Source organism: Mus caroli, unplaced genomic scaffold, assembly GCF_978045245.1.
Source record: "Mus caroli unplaced genomic scaffold, Mus_caroli_1 scaffold_14, whole genome shotgun sequence".
Lineage (NCBI taxonomy): Eukaryota > Metazoa > Chordata > Mammalia > Rodentia > Muridae > Mus > Mus caroli.
In genome coordinates, this window is record NW_028227269.1 from 83,583,083 (window position 1) to 83,596,962 (window position 13,880).

General features: G+C 39.7%; 1 protein-coding gene across 4 annotated transcripts in view; it reads left to right on the forward strand.

Annotated features, from left to right (window-relative positions):
- Ylpm1 (YLP motif containing 1) overlaps window positions 1–13,880 on the forward strand; it is a 76,282-nt gene that overhangs the window by 43,493 nt on the left and 18,909 nt on the right. For 3 of the 4 annotated variants that reach the window (XR_015045244.1, XM_021178800.2, XM_021178801.3), the window contains exons 7-16: window positions 2,641–3,061; window positions 3,892–3,984; window positions 4,190–4,379; window positions 5,001–5,119; window positions 6,415–6,569; window positions 11,074–11,136; window positions 11,402–11,521; window positions 11,953–12,129; window positions 12,298–12,381; window positions 12,653–12,736. Coding sequence is in view for 3 of the 4 variants with exons in the window: in XM_021178800.2 (XP_021034459.1) it covers window positions 2,641–3,061; window positions 3,892–3,984; window positions 4,190–4,379; window positions 5,001–5,119; window positions 6,415–6,569; window positions 11,074–11,136; window positions 11,402–11,521; window positions 11,953–12,129; window positions 12,298–12,381; window positions 12,653–12,736 (1,506 nt within the window). In the remaining variant the exon portion in view is untranslated. The remainder of the gene's footprint in view (window positions 1–2,640; window positions 3,062–3,891; window positions 3,985–4,189; window positions 4,380–5,000; window positions 5,120–6,414; window positions 6,570–11,073; window positions 11,137–11,401; window positions 11,522–11,952; window positions 12,130–12,297; window positions 12,382–12,652; window positions 12,737–13,880) is intronic. The other variant, XM_029484466.2, reaches the window with a different exon arrangement.

The following is a 13,880-nucleotide window of genomic DNA, read 5'->3' on the forward strand; positions in this document are numbered from 1 at the left end:
TCCAGCCTCAAAAGTCTAATTTTAAAGCACAGCCTACAGATGAGTAAATACATAAATGATATATATATATATATATATATATATATATATATCATTGGCTTTCCATGGTCCACAATAGCTGACATTAAAAAATAAACCATGGCCAGAACTAAGAAAAATGGGAAGTATTTGCATTGGGCATTTTACTGACTGAGTGATCTCAGCACATCACTGATTTTTAGATTAAATTTACTGAGCATCTGACACTATAATCTAATTTCAAAGAACCTTCTTCTTTCAGTAAAATATCTGTGCTAGTTTATAGGGTTTTAAAAAATATTTATTTATCTTATGTATGTGAGTACTCTGTCACTGTCTCCAGACACACCAGAAGAGGGCATCAGATGCCATTACAGACAGCTGTGAGCCACAGTGTAGTTGCTGAGACTTGAACTCAGAACCTCTGGAAGAGCACTCGGTACTCTTAACCATTGAGCCATCTCTCCATCCCCTATAGTTCTTAGACCCAAGTAGTCTATGGTACATTTTCTGTCTCTCTAGTTTTGCCCTTTTAAGCAGCTCATATAAATTGGGTCTATGTAACATATAGTCCTATATTTCTGGCTTCTTTCATTTAGCATCACATTTTTGAGTTCATGTCATAGTATGAGTTAGTACTTCACTTCTTTTTATTACTAGGTAATACTCATTGAATAGATGTATTCCACATATTGTTTATTCATGCATCAGTTCCCAGACATCTGGATTGCCTACTTAAAGCTGCTGTGAATATTTACGTGCTAGTCTAGGTAGAGCAGGCTTATCTTGAACTCATACAGATCCACTTACCTCTGCTTCCTGAGTGCTGGGATTATCAGCAGCATGGTATTTGCTAGGATTTTTGTTTTTTTAAGAGACAAGGTATCATAGTCTATGTTGTCCTCAAACTTGTATGTATCTGAGGGTAGCCTTGAACTGATTGATCCACCTCTACCATCATAGAAGAGTGAATGGGTATGCTGCCATACCCAGCTAGAGTTATAAAGGTTTTTTATATTAATTAATATAACTACTTTATAAGGGATGACTTCTGTGTTTTTCCTTTTCTATGGCCTATCTTCATTTTTCTGCTAGTGTCTTTGTCTATGTGTGTGCACACGTGTACATATGTGCATATGTATGGAGGCCACTGGTTGACCCAGTTATAGTTCCCCAAGCATTTGTTTTTTTAGTTAGTTGATATCTCACAAACCTGAGACTCACGGTTAGGTTAGGCTTCCTGGCCAGGGAAGTCCCGGCCAGGATCTACTCTGTCTATGTTTCCCCAGCTATAGGATTATAAGCATGACCCACCATATCCAATTTTGAAAGAAGATTCACTCCAAGCAGTGGTGGCACATGCCTTTAATCCCAGCACTTGGGAGACAGAGGCAGTCGGATTTCTGAGTTCGAGGCCAGCCTGGTCTGCAGAGTGAGTTCCAGGACAGCCAGGGCTATACAGAGAAACCCTGTCTCGAAAAAACAAACAAACTAACAAAAAAGATTCACTTATTTTTATTTCGTGTATGTATGTATTTTGTTTATAAATGTGCACAGGTGCATTCATGCCCTTCAAAGGTCAGAAGGTATCTGGTCCCATAGAACTGAAGTCACAAATGATTGTGAGTCACTGTGGGGGGTGCTGGACACAGAACTTGGGTCCTCTTCAAGAGTAGCAAGTGCTCTTAACCGTTGAATCATCCTTTGAACCTGTGACCAAAAATGTTTGTGAGTTCTGTTCCTTTAATTAAGGTCCTCAGATTGCCTAGCAGGCATTTTACTGGCAGAGTTACCTACCCAGCTCCTGCTGGTATCTTTTATTTAAAAAAACATTTTTTTTTTTTTGAGACAGAGTTACAGTATGTAGTCCTGTCTGGCCTAGAAAACACTATGTAGAGTAGACCAGCCATGAACTCATAGAAATCTTCAAGTGTTGAGATTAGAGGCATATACCACTATAGGTGTGTGTGAGTGTGAGTGTGTGTGTATATTTGTGTGTGCATCTGTTTTGAGTGATGTGTATATGTGAGGCAGACATACTTGTAGGTGCCCACAGAGACTACAGTTCTTAAATCTTCCTAGAGCTAGAGTTACAGATGGTCCACTCAGCATGGGTACTAGTAAATGAACTTGTGCCCTCTGCAAGAACAGTGAGTGATCACTAAGCCATCTCCCTAGTGACTACTAGTGTCTTTAAAAACACAAAAGTTTGGGGGCTAGGGAAATTAATTGCTCAGTGGTTAAGAATACTGGCTGCTCTTCCAAATAACCTGGATTCAATTCCCAGCACCCAAATGTCAGCTCAGAACTGTCTGTAACTCCAGTCTCAGATGATCTGACACACTGACATACATGGGCAAAATATCAATGCACATAAAATAGAGTACATAGCCTCCAGGAGGATGGTGACGGAAGCTTTTACTGTAAAGAGTGTCTATCAACACTAATAATCAAACTACAGATCTGAATATAACACTCCTTAAGAATATAAATAAATAAAAAACCACAAAAGCTTTACATTTTGAATATGACTTGTATATTAATTGATTAAAAACTAGGTATTAGTTTTTACTGATTTGTGACCATGTAGCAACTATCTTACCCATTTACTGTCTTCTCTAGCCTCCAGGATCCTATAGACCACCCCCTCCTATGGGTAAGCCACCTGGGTCAATTGTAAGACCCTCTGCTCCACCAGCAAGATCATCTATTCCTATGACTAGGCCTCCTGTGCCAATACCACCACCGCCTCCTCCACCTCCACCACCACCACCTCCTCCTCCAGTTATAAAGTCAAAAACCTCATCTGTGAAACAGGAACGCTGGGATGAAGATTCTTTCTTTGGGCTCTGGGATACAAATGATGATCAAGGACTGAATTCAGAATTTAAGCGAGACACTGCAACAATTCCGTCTGCTCCGGTGTTACCACCCCCACCTGTTCATTCTTCCATTCCCCCTCCTGGCCCAATGCCTATGGGTATGCCACCAATGTCCAAACCACCACCAGTGCAGCATACAGTTGACTATGGCCATGGCCGAGGTGAGTAATATGGTGAGTTTATGGCTGGGGTTCTACAGGAGTTGTTTGGTGGTGGTAGTGGTGTTTTGATTTTGAGATAATCTCTTTGGCAAGGCTAGCTTCAAACTCATTATGTAGCAGAGGATTTCTGTCCTAGTTAGGGTTATGGTTGCTACAGTGAAACACCATGACCCGAAAAGCAAGTTGGAGAGGAAAGGGTTTTATTAGGCTTACACTTCCACATTGTAGTCCATCATTGAAGGAAGTCAGGACAGGAACTCAAGTAGGGCTGGAACCTGGAGGCCGGAGCTGATGGAGAGGCCTTGGAGGGATGCTGCTAACTGGCTTTCTCTTTATGGCTTGTTCAGCCTGCCTGCTTTCTTATAGAACCCAGGACCAGTCCAGGCATGGTGCCATGCAGAATGGGCTGGATCTTCCTTGCCCAGTAATCAACTAGTTAAGAAAACACGCTACAGTTGGATCTTATAGAGACATTTTCTCAATTGAGGCTTTCTCCTTTGAGATGACTCTAGTTTGTATCAAATTGACTAGCCAGGACAGTGACCTTAAACTCCTGTCCTTAACCTCCCACATTCTGGGATTATAGGTTTGTACCACAGCACCTGGCAGGAATTGTTTTTCCAAAGAAGAGACTTTAAGTTTTTCAAGACCCAGTCTTGCTAGCCCTGGAACACCACATTCCCCCAAGCTCTGGGTCCTCCTGCCTTAACTTCCTGGGGACTGGGATTATAGGATATACTACCAGGCCAGACTTCTACAGGAATTCCTAGTTTGAGATTTGGTTTTCTTAAGCTTCATGCTTATATTTCATCCCTGGTTTTCTTTGCCAGATATGCCTACTAATAAAGTTGAACAGATACCATATGGAGAAAGAATAACTCTACGTCCAGATCCATTACCTGAAAGGTCAACTTTTGATGCAGGTAGGATTCCCAGAGAGGAGAATAATTTTAAGCTAAACTTGAGGACCTAATTATTACAAGATTTTCCTTTTAACAAGGTTAGTCTAGTTTAATATCACTGAAAGATCCTAAATTTAAGACTAATTTACATTCTCAAGTTAAAATTGCACGTCTTGCTTTAATTTCTGAAAATGCTTCTAGTTCTTAGTTTGTATTGTTTTTCTAGATCATGCAGGCCAGCGTGATCGCTACGATAGAGATAGAGACCGTGAACCTTATTTTGACCGTCCAAGTAATATAACAGATCATCGAGATTTTAAAAGGGACCGAGAGACACATAGAGATAGAGACCGAGATCGTGTTCTTGACTATGAGCGGGACCGATTTGACAGAGAGCGCAGACCCCGAGATGACAGGTATGCTGTGAAAAATACCTTTGCTATATATACATGTAAAATTTCTTGTGTAAATCCAGTGAAAGTCATTTGTTTGTTTGTTTTTGGATTTGGGGGTAGTGGTTATTGTTTTGTTTTATTTTGTTTTGAGATAAGGTCCTCTCTATTATATAGCTCTGGCTTTCCTGGAACTTGTGATTACTAGGCTGGCTTTAAACTCAAAGAGATCCGCCTTCCCCTGTCTCCTGAATGCTGGGAATAAAGGCATGTGCCACCTTGCCTGGCCACAGTCAGTGTGTTGAAAGAGATTTTGTGAACAATGTACTCTTCCCATTATATGTATAGTTTGGAAAAGGAAGAACAATTTCTAGGCAAGTACATACTTGAATTCTCCTCCCTTGAATTCCAGAGAATTAAATTGAAATGTAGACAGCAAAATTGAAAGAAAGTAAAGTACAACCAGTTTTTTACAGGCAAGCGATTTATACAATTCTTGATTTTTAGGTAGAAATAAGTGAAAAAGCAAGTTTAATATTTAAATATAGACAGTGGAGTAACTGCCCATAGAGACAGTGATGTGTTGCAAAGCAGAGACCTTCCAAGTATTTATGTTTTACCAAAACTTCCTGTTACACCCTGTAGGAATCAGTCATATCGAGACAAAAAAGACCATTCTTCATCCAGAAGAGGAGGGTTTGATAGGCCATCCTATGACCGGAAGTCTGATCGACCACCCTATGAAGGCCCACCCATGTTTGGAGGTAAAGTAATGCCTTAATGACAGTAACTACATTGCTAATGCAAACAAATAGAAGGTGTTTCTCATTGTAGCTATGCATTTAAACATTCACAGTAAACTGTACTTGAAGATAACATTATTATAATAAATAGGACTGTGTGACTGGAGAGATGGCTCAGTGGTCACATACTGTTCCTACAGACGGTCCAGGTTACATCAGGCAGTTTACAACTACTTGTAACTACAGCACTCAAGAGATGCCCTGAACTTTGGGTACACACACATATACAGACAATACACACATGTACACATAAATAAATAATAATGAAAAATAGTAATGTAATTAATGAAATAAAATTTAATTCTTAAACTAGTAAAGAAATTTTGAAAAACAAAGTTACTTATAATCCCACCACACACCATACCGAAACACACATTTCTCTCATTTTTTCTTAAAAATTACTGTTTCATTTTTTATTTGTATTAGTGACCAGGGCTCCCCTTGAAGTGGAGTTGTGATCCACCATATGGGGACTGGTAATTGACCCTTGGTCCTCTGAAAACACAGCCAGTCTCTTAGGTGCTGAATCCTCACTCCAGCCCTCTTATTTTCTCTCATATACTCGTTTATGAAGTTATAATCAAGGATAGAAGCTAGGAGTTTTCTTGAGTTTTGTGCTGCACTGGGCCTCACATCCTGAGCCTCATGCACGGTGTGTGAGTTGTCTTTCCACCCTAAGCAGCGCTGTTGTTATGTTTTTCTTCTGTTCAATAACTGCATCATGTACATCTTCCTATCTTCAGACCCCTTTCTGGCTCCACGACATTTCATGGGATTGATAGTGTAAGGCCCTTACAGTTGGACATTGAATTGTTTTTATCTCTGCATTACCATGAGTTGCACTTAAACTAGAAACTTTCGACTATTAAAATGATTAAGTTTTCCTAATCGCTGACTCTCTTAAACTATAAAGTGAAAGTCATAGAATCCATACAGTATCAGTTATGCTTTGGTTTATCCAGTAAAATATTCCTTTATGTCCTGTTGCTGAATCTGTTTCTATACTTAATATAAGTAAAGGTGAATTAAATATTTTATAGAACAATCTGTTCTGCATTTTATTTCAACCCAAATGGGCCAGTCTTTTCATTTTCTTGATTACAATAGGTTTATGTTATTAATTAAATTTAAAAGTTACCTTCTATTCATTAGACCTGATCTGAATTGTAATTAAGGTGAGAACAGAAAAGTTATTAGCTTTTATAATGATTACTGTGTAAATAATAATGTTATTCAACTACTTACTGTGACTCTAGGAGAACGAAGAACTTACCCGGAGGAGCGCATGCCCCTTCCAGCTCCTGCCCTGGGCCACCAGCCACCTCCAGTTCCTCGGGTTGAGAAGAAGCCGGAGTCCAAAAATGTGGATGACATTCTGAAACCGCCAGGCCGGGAGAGCCGGCCTGAAAGAGTGAGTCCTAGAGACTTAACTAGTTCGTTCGTTCTCTCTCTCTCTCTCTCTCTCTCTCTCTCTCTCTCTCTCTCTCTCTCTCTCTGCTTATTTTAAATGTCTGGTAGATTTCTTCAGTTTTCTGCAACATAGAAATACTGGCTTCAAAGCCTCATAGCATCCAAAATCAATAAGTAATCTTAGATATTGCCTACACTTTAAAATCTTAAAGAAGTTTAGCCAATAATGTTGGAATTTTTTTTTTAAGTTTTTGAGCACAATTAAGTGCATTTTGAAAAGAGGAAAAGTATATTGGACTTAATGGTATATGGAACAAAAGGAGGGAAAATTAGACTTGATTAGGTTTAATCTCCTGATATTCTCACTCTATTATCTATAATCTCATATTCATATGAGAATGAGAGAATATGCCATGATATGGATAGATATACACACAAGCGTATATAAACATACACATATAATTTGTATCTATAGGTATCCCATATGTCCTGTGGTGGTTGTACAGTAGTCCACCTTCTTGTCTATGATTGTACTTTCTGCAGATATACTTATCTGAAGTCAATAATGATACAATCATTTTAATTACAATATTAAAGTGGTACTTAGTGTAGTGGCACACACCTTTAAACGTAATACTCAGAAGGCAGAGGCAGACAAGTGTCTATGAGTTTGATGTCAGCCTGGTCTGTGCAAGAAGACTCTATGACTTAAAGAAAAAAAAGAAAAAAATTCTAAAAATAATTGATAAATTTAAAATCATGTGTGTCATGGTGACATCTTCCAGTTGAGTCATTCCTTGCCGTATCCACACATCCCTCCTGCTGGTCACTTAGTAGTTGTCTTAGTCATCAGATTAACTGTCTTGGTATTAATAGGATTTGAATATTATCCGTGATTTCAGGCATCTGCTCGGGATCCTTAGAATATGTCTCCAGTGATAATACGACACTTGTGTATATCTTTCCCATCCCTGTGCTTTCAATGTGTTTCTTAAATTACATTTATTTTCTGTGCGTGCACCATGCCACCCTATGCAGTGGAGGTCAGAGGACAGCCAGCCTTTGGGAGTTGGTTCTCTGCTTCAACCATGTTGATCCCAGGGAACAAACTCAAACTGTAGTCTTGGCAGGAAGTTTACTCACTGAGCCATCTCAAGAGATTTCTGTTTGTGGAGACTCTGTGTGTGTGTGTGTGTGTGTGTGTGTGTGTGTGTGTCTGTGTGTGTGTGTGTGTGTGTGTGTGTGTGTGAAGTGTATTTCCTGTAAACAACACATAGCTGAATTGTAGTTTGTGTTGACTTCTTTGTTATTTGTTTTTCTTTTTGGTAGTGTTGGAGTTTGAACCCAGAGCAGGTGCTCTGCCATTGAGCAATACCACCATCCTAGTTTCTACCTTTTGATTATATTGTTGTTGGTTTGTTTTGTTTGAGGTAAAATCTCACTATGTATACTTGGCTGGCCTGGAACTCATTGTAGAGACCAGGCTGGCCTCAAACTCAAGAGATCTGTCTGCCTCTGCATCCCAGTTGCTGGGATTAAAGGTGTGTATCACCATACCCGGCTTTGAGTGGATTGTTTAATTCATTTAAAGTTTTTTTATATAACTGGCTTTATTTTTGGCTTACTCATTTTAGGTGTAGAAATACTAGTTCCTTTTATGTGTTCATCTTGTGCTCAGTAACATTGGTGAACTTTTCATTTCCAAAGCTTTTTAGCAAATTCTTAGCATTTTCCATATATAAGAATATGTCATCTGCAAAGTAATTTTACTTTTTCTGTTGTAAGTTCAATGGCTTCTACTTTTTTTTTTTTTTTTTTTTTGGTTTTTCGAGGCAGGGTTTCTCTGTGTAGCCTTGGCTGTCCTGGAACTCAATCAGAAATCCGCCTGCCTCTGCCTCCCGAGTGCTGGGATTAAAGGCGTGCGCCACCACGCCCGGCTTCTACTTATTTTTTTATGTTTTTTTTTTTTTTTTTGTCTAATTACCCTAGCTGACACCTCCAGTACCTTAGTGAGTAGATATCTTTGAAGTGGACATCTTTGCCTTATTTTTGTTTTAGAAAACATTCAGTCTTTTACCATTGAGCATGTTGTTAGCTATGGATTTTATTATTTGTATATGTAGGGAGGCACACGTGCTACCACAAAGTTGTGGAGCTCACAGGATAGCTTGCAGGAGTTGGTTCTGTCCACTGTGTGAGTCTCAAGGATCAAATGTAGACATTAAGGTTCGGAGGCCTTTCCCTCTGAACCATCTTGATGAGCCCAGCTGTGAATGTTTATGGCTGCACTTTGTGAGGCTGAGGAAGCCTCCTGTTCCTACTTTGCTGTGTTATCATTAGTCACAAAGGGTTGCAGGATTTTGTTGCACGGCTTTGTTTTGTTCTGGATTAGTTGAAATGATGCTGTAATTTTTGTTTTCTAGTATATAGGCATAATTCAGTACATTAATTGATTTTCATTTTCTGTGTTGCTGAATAGTTCATAATATCATAGTTTTCTTATAATGTTTTTGCCTGGTTTTGGTGTCAGAGTAATGCTTGCCTCATAATATGTTTGGAATTATTTCTTCAGATAATTTCTCAGAGTATAGTAAGCTGGCCTCAAACTTAAGTAGTCAAGGATGACTTTATGATGTTGAACTTCTGATCTTCCTGTCTCCACCTCTCAAAGGCTGGTATTCAAGCTGTGGGTCACCAATGCCAGCTTCTATTCACTTGGTTTTTAGGCAGATCTCACTATATATTCCTGGTTGTTCTAGAATTCACTGTGTAAGCCAGGCCGACTTCACAGAATCCCCTGCCTCTGTCTCTGCCTCTCTCCTGGATTACAGGTGTGCATTACCACGCTTGACCCTGACCCTTGTTTAACTCTCCCAGTCCCCCTGTTTTGTCTGTTTTGTAGGGAAGTTTGGTCACTCACAGCAGTGTAGATATTGGTTGGTTTGATCTAAGTTATCTTCTTTGTTAGCACACACTTATATGTATCTATTCCTTTATAATTTCTTTATATTTCTTTAATATTAGTAGTGACATCTCCATTTTTTTATTATAGTAATGTAAGTCTTTTTTTCTTACTTAATCTAGGTAAATCAATTTCGCTGTTTTGTTTTGTTTTGTTTTGTTTTTCAGAGGACCAGCTTTTAATTTTATAGATTTGGGTGTGTTTGTGTATGTGGCATGTTTTTGCTTTTTAGCTCGAATACCCGCGACTAGGTTCTTTATGAGGAAAAGATGTTTATTCAGCCCACGGTATAGGAAATGCTTGAGTGCAGCCTCAGGATTTGTTTGGCTGTGGTCAGGGCCGCTTGTTTGCATCAACACATAGTGTATATATCACGGTGGGAGTGTGTGTGAGGGAGGGAAAGGCATTGATGAAAGAGGAAGCTGGAGACACTCAAGGATCAGGTTTACCATGTATAATATTCCACCATCTAGGAGGATGCTATCCAGCCTCCCTTAAGAGTCACCTGCAACGACCTAATTAACCTCCCACGTATCTATCCTCTGCCGGCGGCTGCTGTACTGTGAGGAAAGCACAAACCATATCCAGACTCTACAGTTTGACTGACTTGTCTCTATTTTATTACTGTTTGTCCTAATCTTTGTTCTTGCTTCTGTTTGGTTAGTTTTAGCTTGTTCTTTCTTTCTTTCATACTGTTTTAGGTAGAAAAATAGGTTTTCGATGTTAGATCATTTTTCTTAATTTTTAAAAGATGAATTTGATTTTGTGTGATGAGTTGTCTGCATGTGAGTCTGCATGCCTTGTGTGCCTGGTGCCTGCAGAGGTTAGAAGAGGATGTTGGATCTCCTGGGAGCCACCAGGTGGGTGCTGGAAGCCACCAGTGCTCTTACCTGCTGAGCAATTTCCCACATTCATAAAACCGTGTTTTAAAGAGAGTTTTTAAAAAGAAGGGAGGTGTGTGCTGAATACATTTGCTGGCACCTCTGAGATCCCAACTAAGCTGTGGCTCCAGCCCCTAAATCTTTTTTAGTTCTTGATATAGACATGTACACCTAATATTTCTCTTCAAATATTTGTTTAGTTTTATCCCATGAGCTGTGGTATGATGTCTTCATTTTTATTCATGTCAGAGTAATATTTCTGATACCTGTTGTGAAAATTTTTGAGCCCTTGGTTTTTTTTTAGTAATTTATTGTACATATTTATGCACTTCCTATGTTCTGTTCTGTTTTGCTTTGTCTGTTCTGAGACAAGGTGTCAGGTATAGCAGTCTAGTCTCAGGCGTCCCTGTGGAGCCGAGAATGACTTTGTCATTGACCTCCTTCCTCTGCCTTCTGAGAGCCGGGACTGCAGGCAGATGCCATAGTGCTGGGAGCCGGGACCACAGGCAGAGGCCATAGTGCTGGGAGCCGGGACCGCAGGCAGAGGCCATAGTGCTGGGGTGGTGCTCTTTGTTTTCTGCATGATAGGAAGCAGTTTGCCGACCGAGCTATATCCCAACCCCTCAGAAAACAAAAATTTTACCCTCTCCATTGTGTTTCAGATTGTTGTTATAATGAGAGGATTGCCTGGCAGTGGAAAGACACATGTTGCAAAACTTATCCGGGTGAGTATGGGAAAGTAAAATAAGGAAAAGGAAAAAATGAGTTGCTTGTTAGTGGGGTAATATTGTATTCAGGTATCTCCCAGTGATAACTTGTGGACGGACGTCCATGGGGCCTTATAAGTTTTTCATCTGTTTAGACAAATAATTTTGCCTCTGATTGATTTGAAACCACCAGAAATTTTTATTTTAGCCACAGGTGGGAACTTTAGTGTTCATCAATTTGGTTCTTTTTTTTTTTTTTAAACCTTCATTGTTATATTTTTAGGATAAGGAAGTAGAATTTGGAGGACCTGCGCCCAGGGTTTTAAGTCTAGATGATTATTTCATCGCTGAAGTAGAAAAAGAAGAAAAAGATCCAGATTCTGGAAAGAAAGTAAAAAAGAAGGTACATGGGTCCTGCCAGACAGACCTGTGCTGGGATGTGAAGGAAGATGTGTTCAGGGAGAGATGGGGGAGCGGTTGTTTGTTTGTTTATGGTTTGTTTGTTTTTGTTTTTGAGGCAGGGTATTTACTTATGTAGCCCTGGAGCTTGTCAGGTAGATCAAGTTGACTTTGAACTCACAAGATCTGCCTCACCTACTTAGATTCAAGGTGTGCACTGCCATGCCTAGCTTGCACTGGGTTGGGTTTTTTTTGGGGGGGGGGTGTTTGTTTGTTTGTTTGTTTGTTTTTGAAGATGAGAATTTCCTTGTCTTCTGGACACAAACTTTGGTGCTTAGGTGGGAAGAAGAGGATGCAGAGTCATCCTGCTTCAGTTAAGCCCGGCTCAGTCTGGTTCCTTACTCCTGCTAACCTCCTTTTCTCTGTGGGTCTTAGGTAATGGAATATGAATATGAAGCTGACATGGAGGAGACTTATCGCACCAGCATGTTCAAAACTTTCAAAAAGACTCTAGATGACGGCTTTTTCCCTTTCATTATTCTGGATGCTATCAATGACAGAGTTAGGCATTTTGATCAGTTTTGGAGTGCAGCGAAAACCAAGGGCTTTGAGGTATAGTCTTAACTTTGAAGCACTTTTAGTGTGAATTTTGTATTTCTTGGCCTAATTGTCACACATTTTCATTTAGGTGTATTTTGTATTTCTTGGCCTAATTGTCACACATTTTCATTTAGGTGTATTTTGTATTTCTTGGCCTAATTGTCACACATTTTCATTTAGGTGTATTTGGCTGAAATGAGTGCTGATAACCAGACTTGTGGCAAGAGAAATATTCATGGAAGAAAGCTTAAAGAAATAAACAAGGTGATTTTTAGAAACATGGTATGCTGGAGAACCCCAGACATCATTCTTTCAGCACAAGTAATGCTGTCTTAAGTCTTACTTAGCTTAGAAATCTTTCTGCCTGCTTTAATAAATGTTCTCCTTTCTGTCTTATAAGTGGAAAGGGATGCCTAGCTCTTCTTAAAACTCGTCTGTTAAAGTTATAGCACTAGTTGTGTTCCTCTTGGCGATCTCCTTAGTCTTTATTGGCGTAGTTCTCTGAGTTAACTTGTTCTGAACATCATCTCAACAGATGGCTGAACACTGGGAAGCTGCACCTCGTCACATGATGCGTCTAGACATCCGCTCCCTGCTACAAGATGCTGCGATTGAAGAAGTGAGTACGCTCTGCCTCAGGGCAATGCAGATAAGCAACACCTTCTTCACTGTGAAAATCTGAAACTTCCAGAAAAGTTACAGGAGCACTTACATACCTTTTAATAATCTCAACCAATTCAGGTGTTAATATTTCCCCACATTTTAATAAACACCTCATAAATACTTAGTAACATTATTTCATACCATTACTATACAATCATATGAGAATTGAGTTGAAAAAACCTCATAACCCATCAGTCCGGAATATGTTGTTGATGGCTATCTTCTAAGAACAAGGACATTCTCTAATAAATCCATTTAATTATAAAATTTAAGGTAAGCATTAGCTGGGCTGATGGCACACACTTTTAGTCCCCCAAAGGCTGACAGATCTGAGTGAGTTCAAGGCCAGCCTGGTCTACAAAATGAGTTCTAGGACAGCCAGGGCTTATAGACCTGTCTCAAAAAAACCAAAAAGAAAAAAAAAGTTATTGATATGATACTATAAATTAAATTCTTTTGTGTTTTTATTTACTTAACCTTCTCTTCCCACACCCCCTAGGCACCTCTTTGATTCAGTCCTTGAGCAGATCGATCAAACCCCCCCGCCCCCAGTGGCGACATCAATCTGCCCACCTGTCTTATACCTCCTTGTCTAGGGCTAATCTGTTTCTTCCTTCTCTCTCTCTCTCTCTCTCTCTCTCTCTCTCTCTCTCTCTCTCTCTCTCCTCTCTCTTACTTTCAGTTTGCTCTGTCCTAAGGGATCAGACACAGGGAAGTAGCAATTGATATCCTCTGGCCAAGACCACCCACCGCTTGGTGTGGGTGGAAGGCCTCCAACCCTCTGTCTGATCCCTGACAGATAACCCCCTATATTTTTATTCTTTTTGAAAACAAAATAAAAAAGAAAAAGCCCTGTTACACATAGACTAGTAATGTCTTTAGGGCTGTCGACAGTTTCTCTAAAATTTGCAGGACTGACTCACAGCTGGGACTTTGGGGAACCCCTTGTGATGTTTCTCTCTGACCTCAGCGTTTCAAAAAACGTTCTATATCATGGGAAACTAGGAGATTGGGGAGGGACAAAAACAAAACAAAAAAAGCCACCTGATTGCTTCCTCAATCTTGGCGGGTCACTTTGACCTCACCCAATATATCCCTCC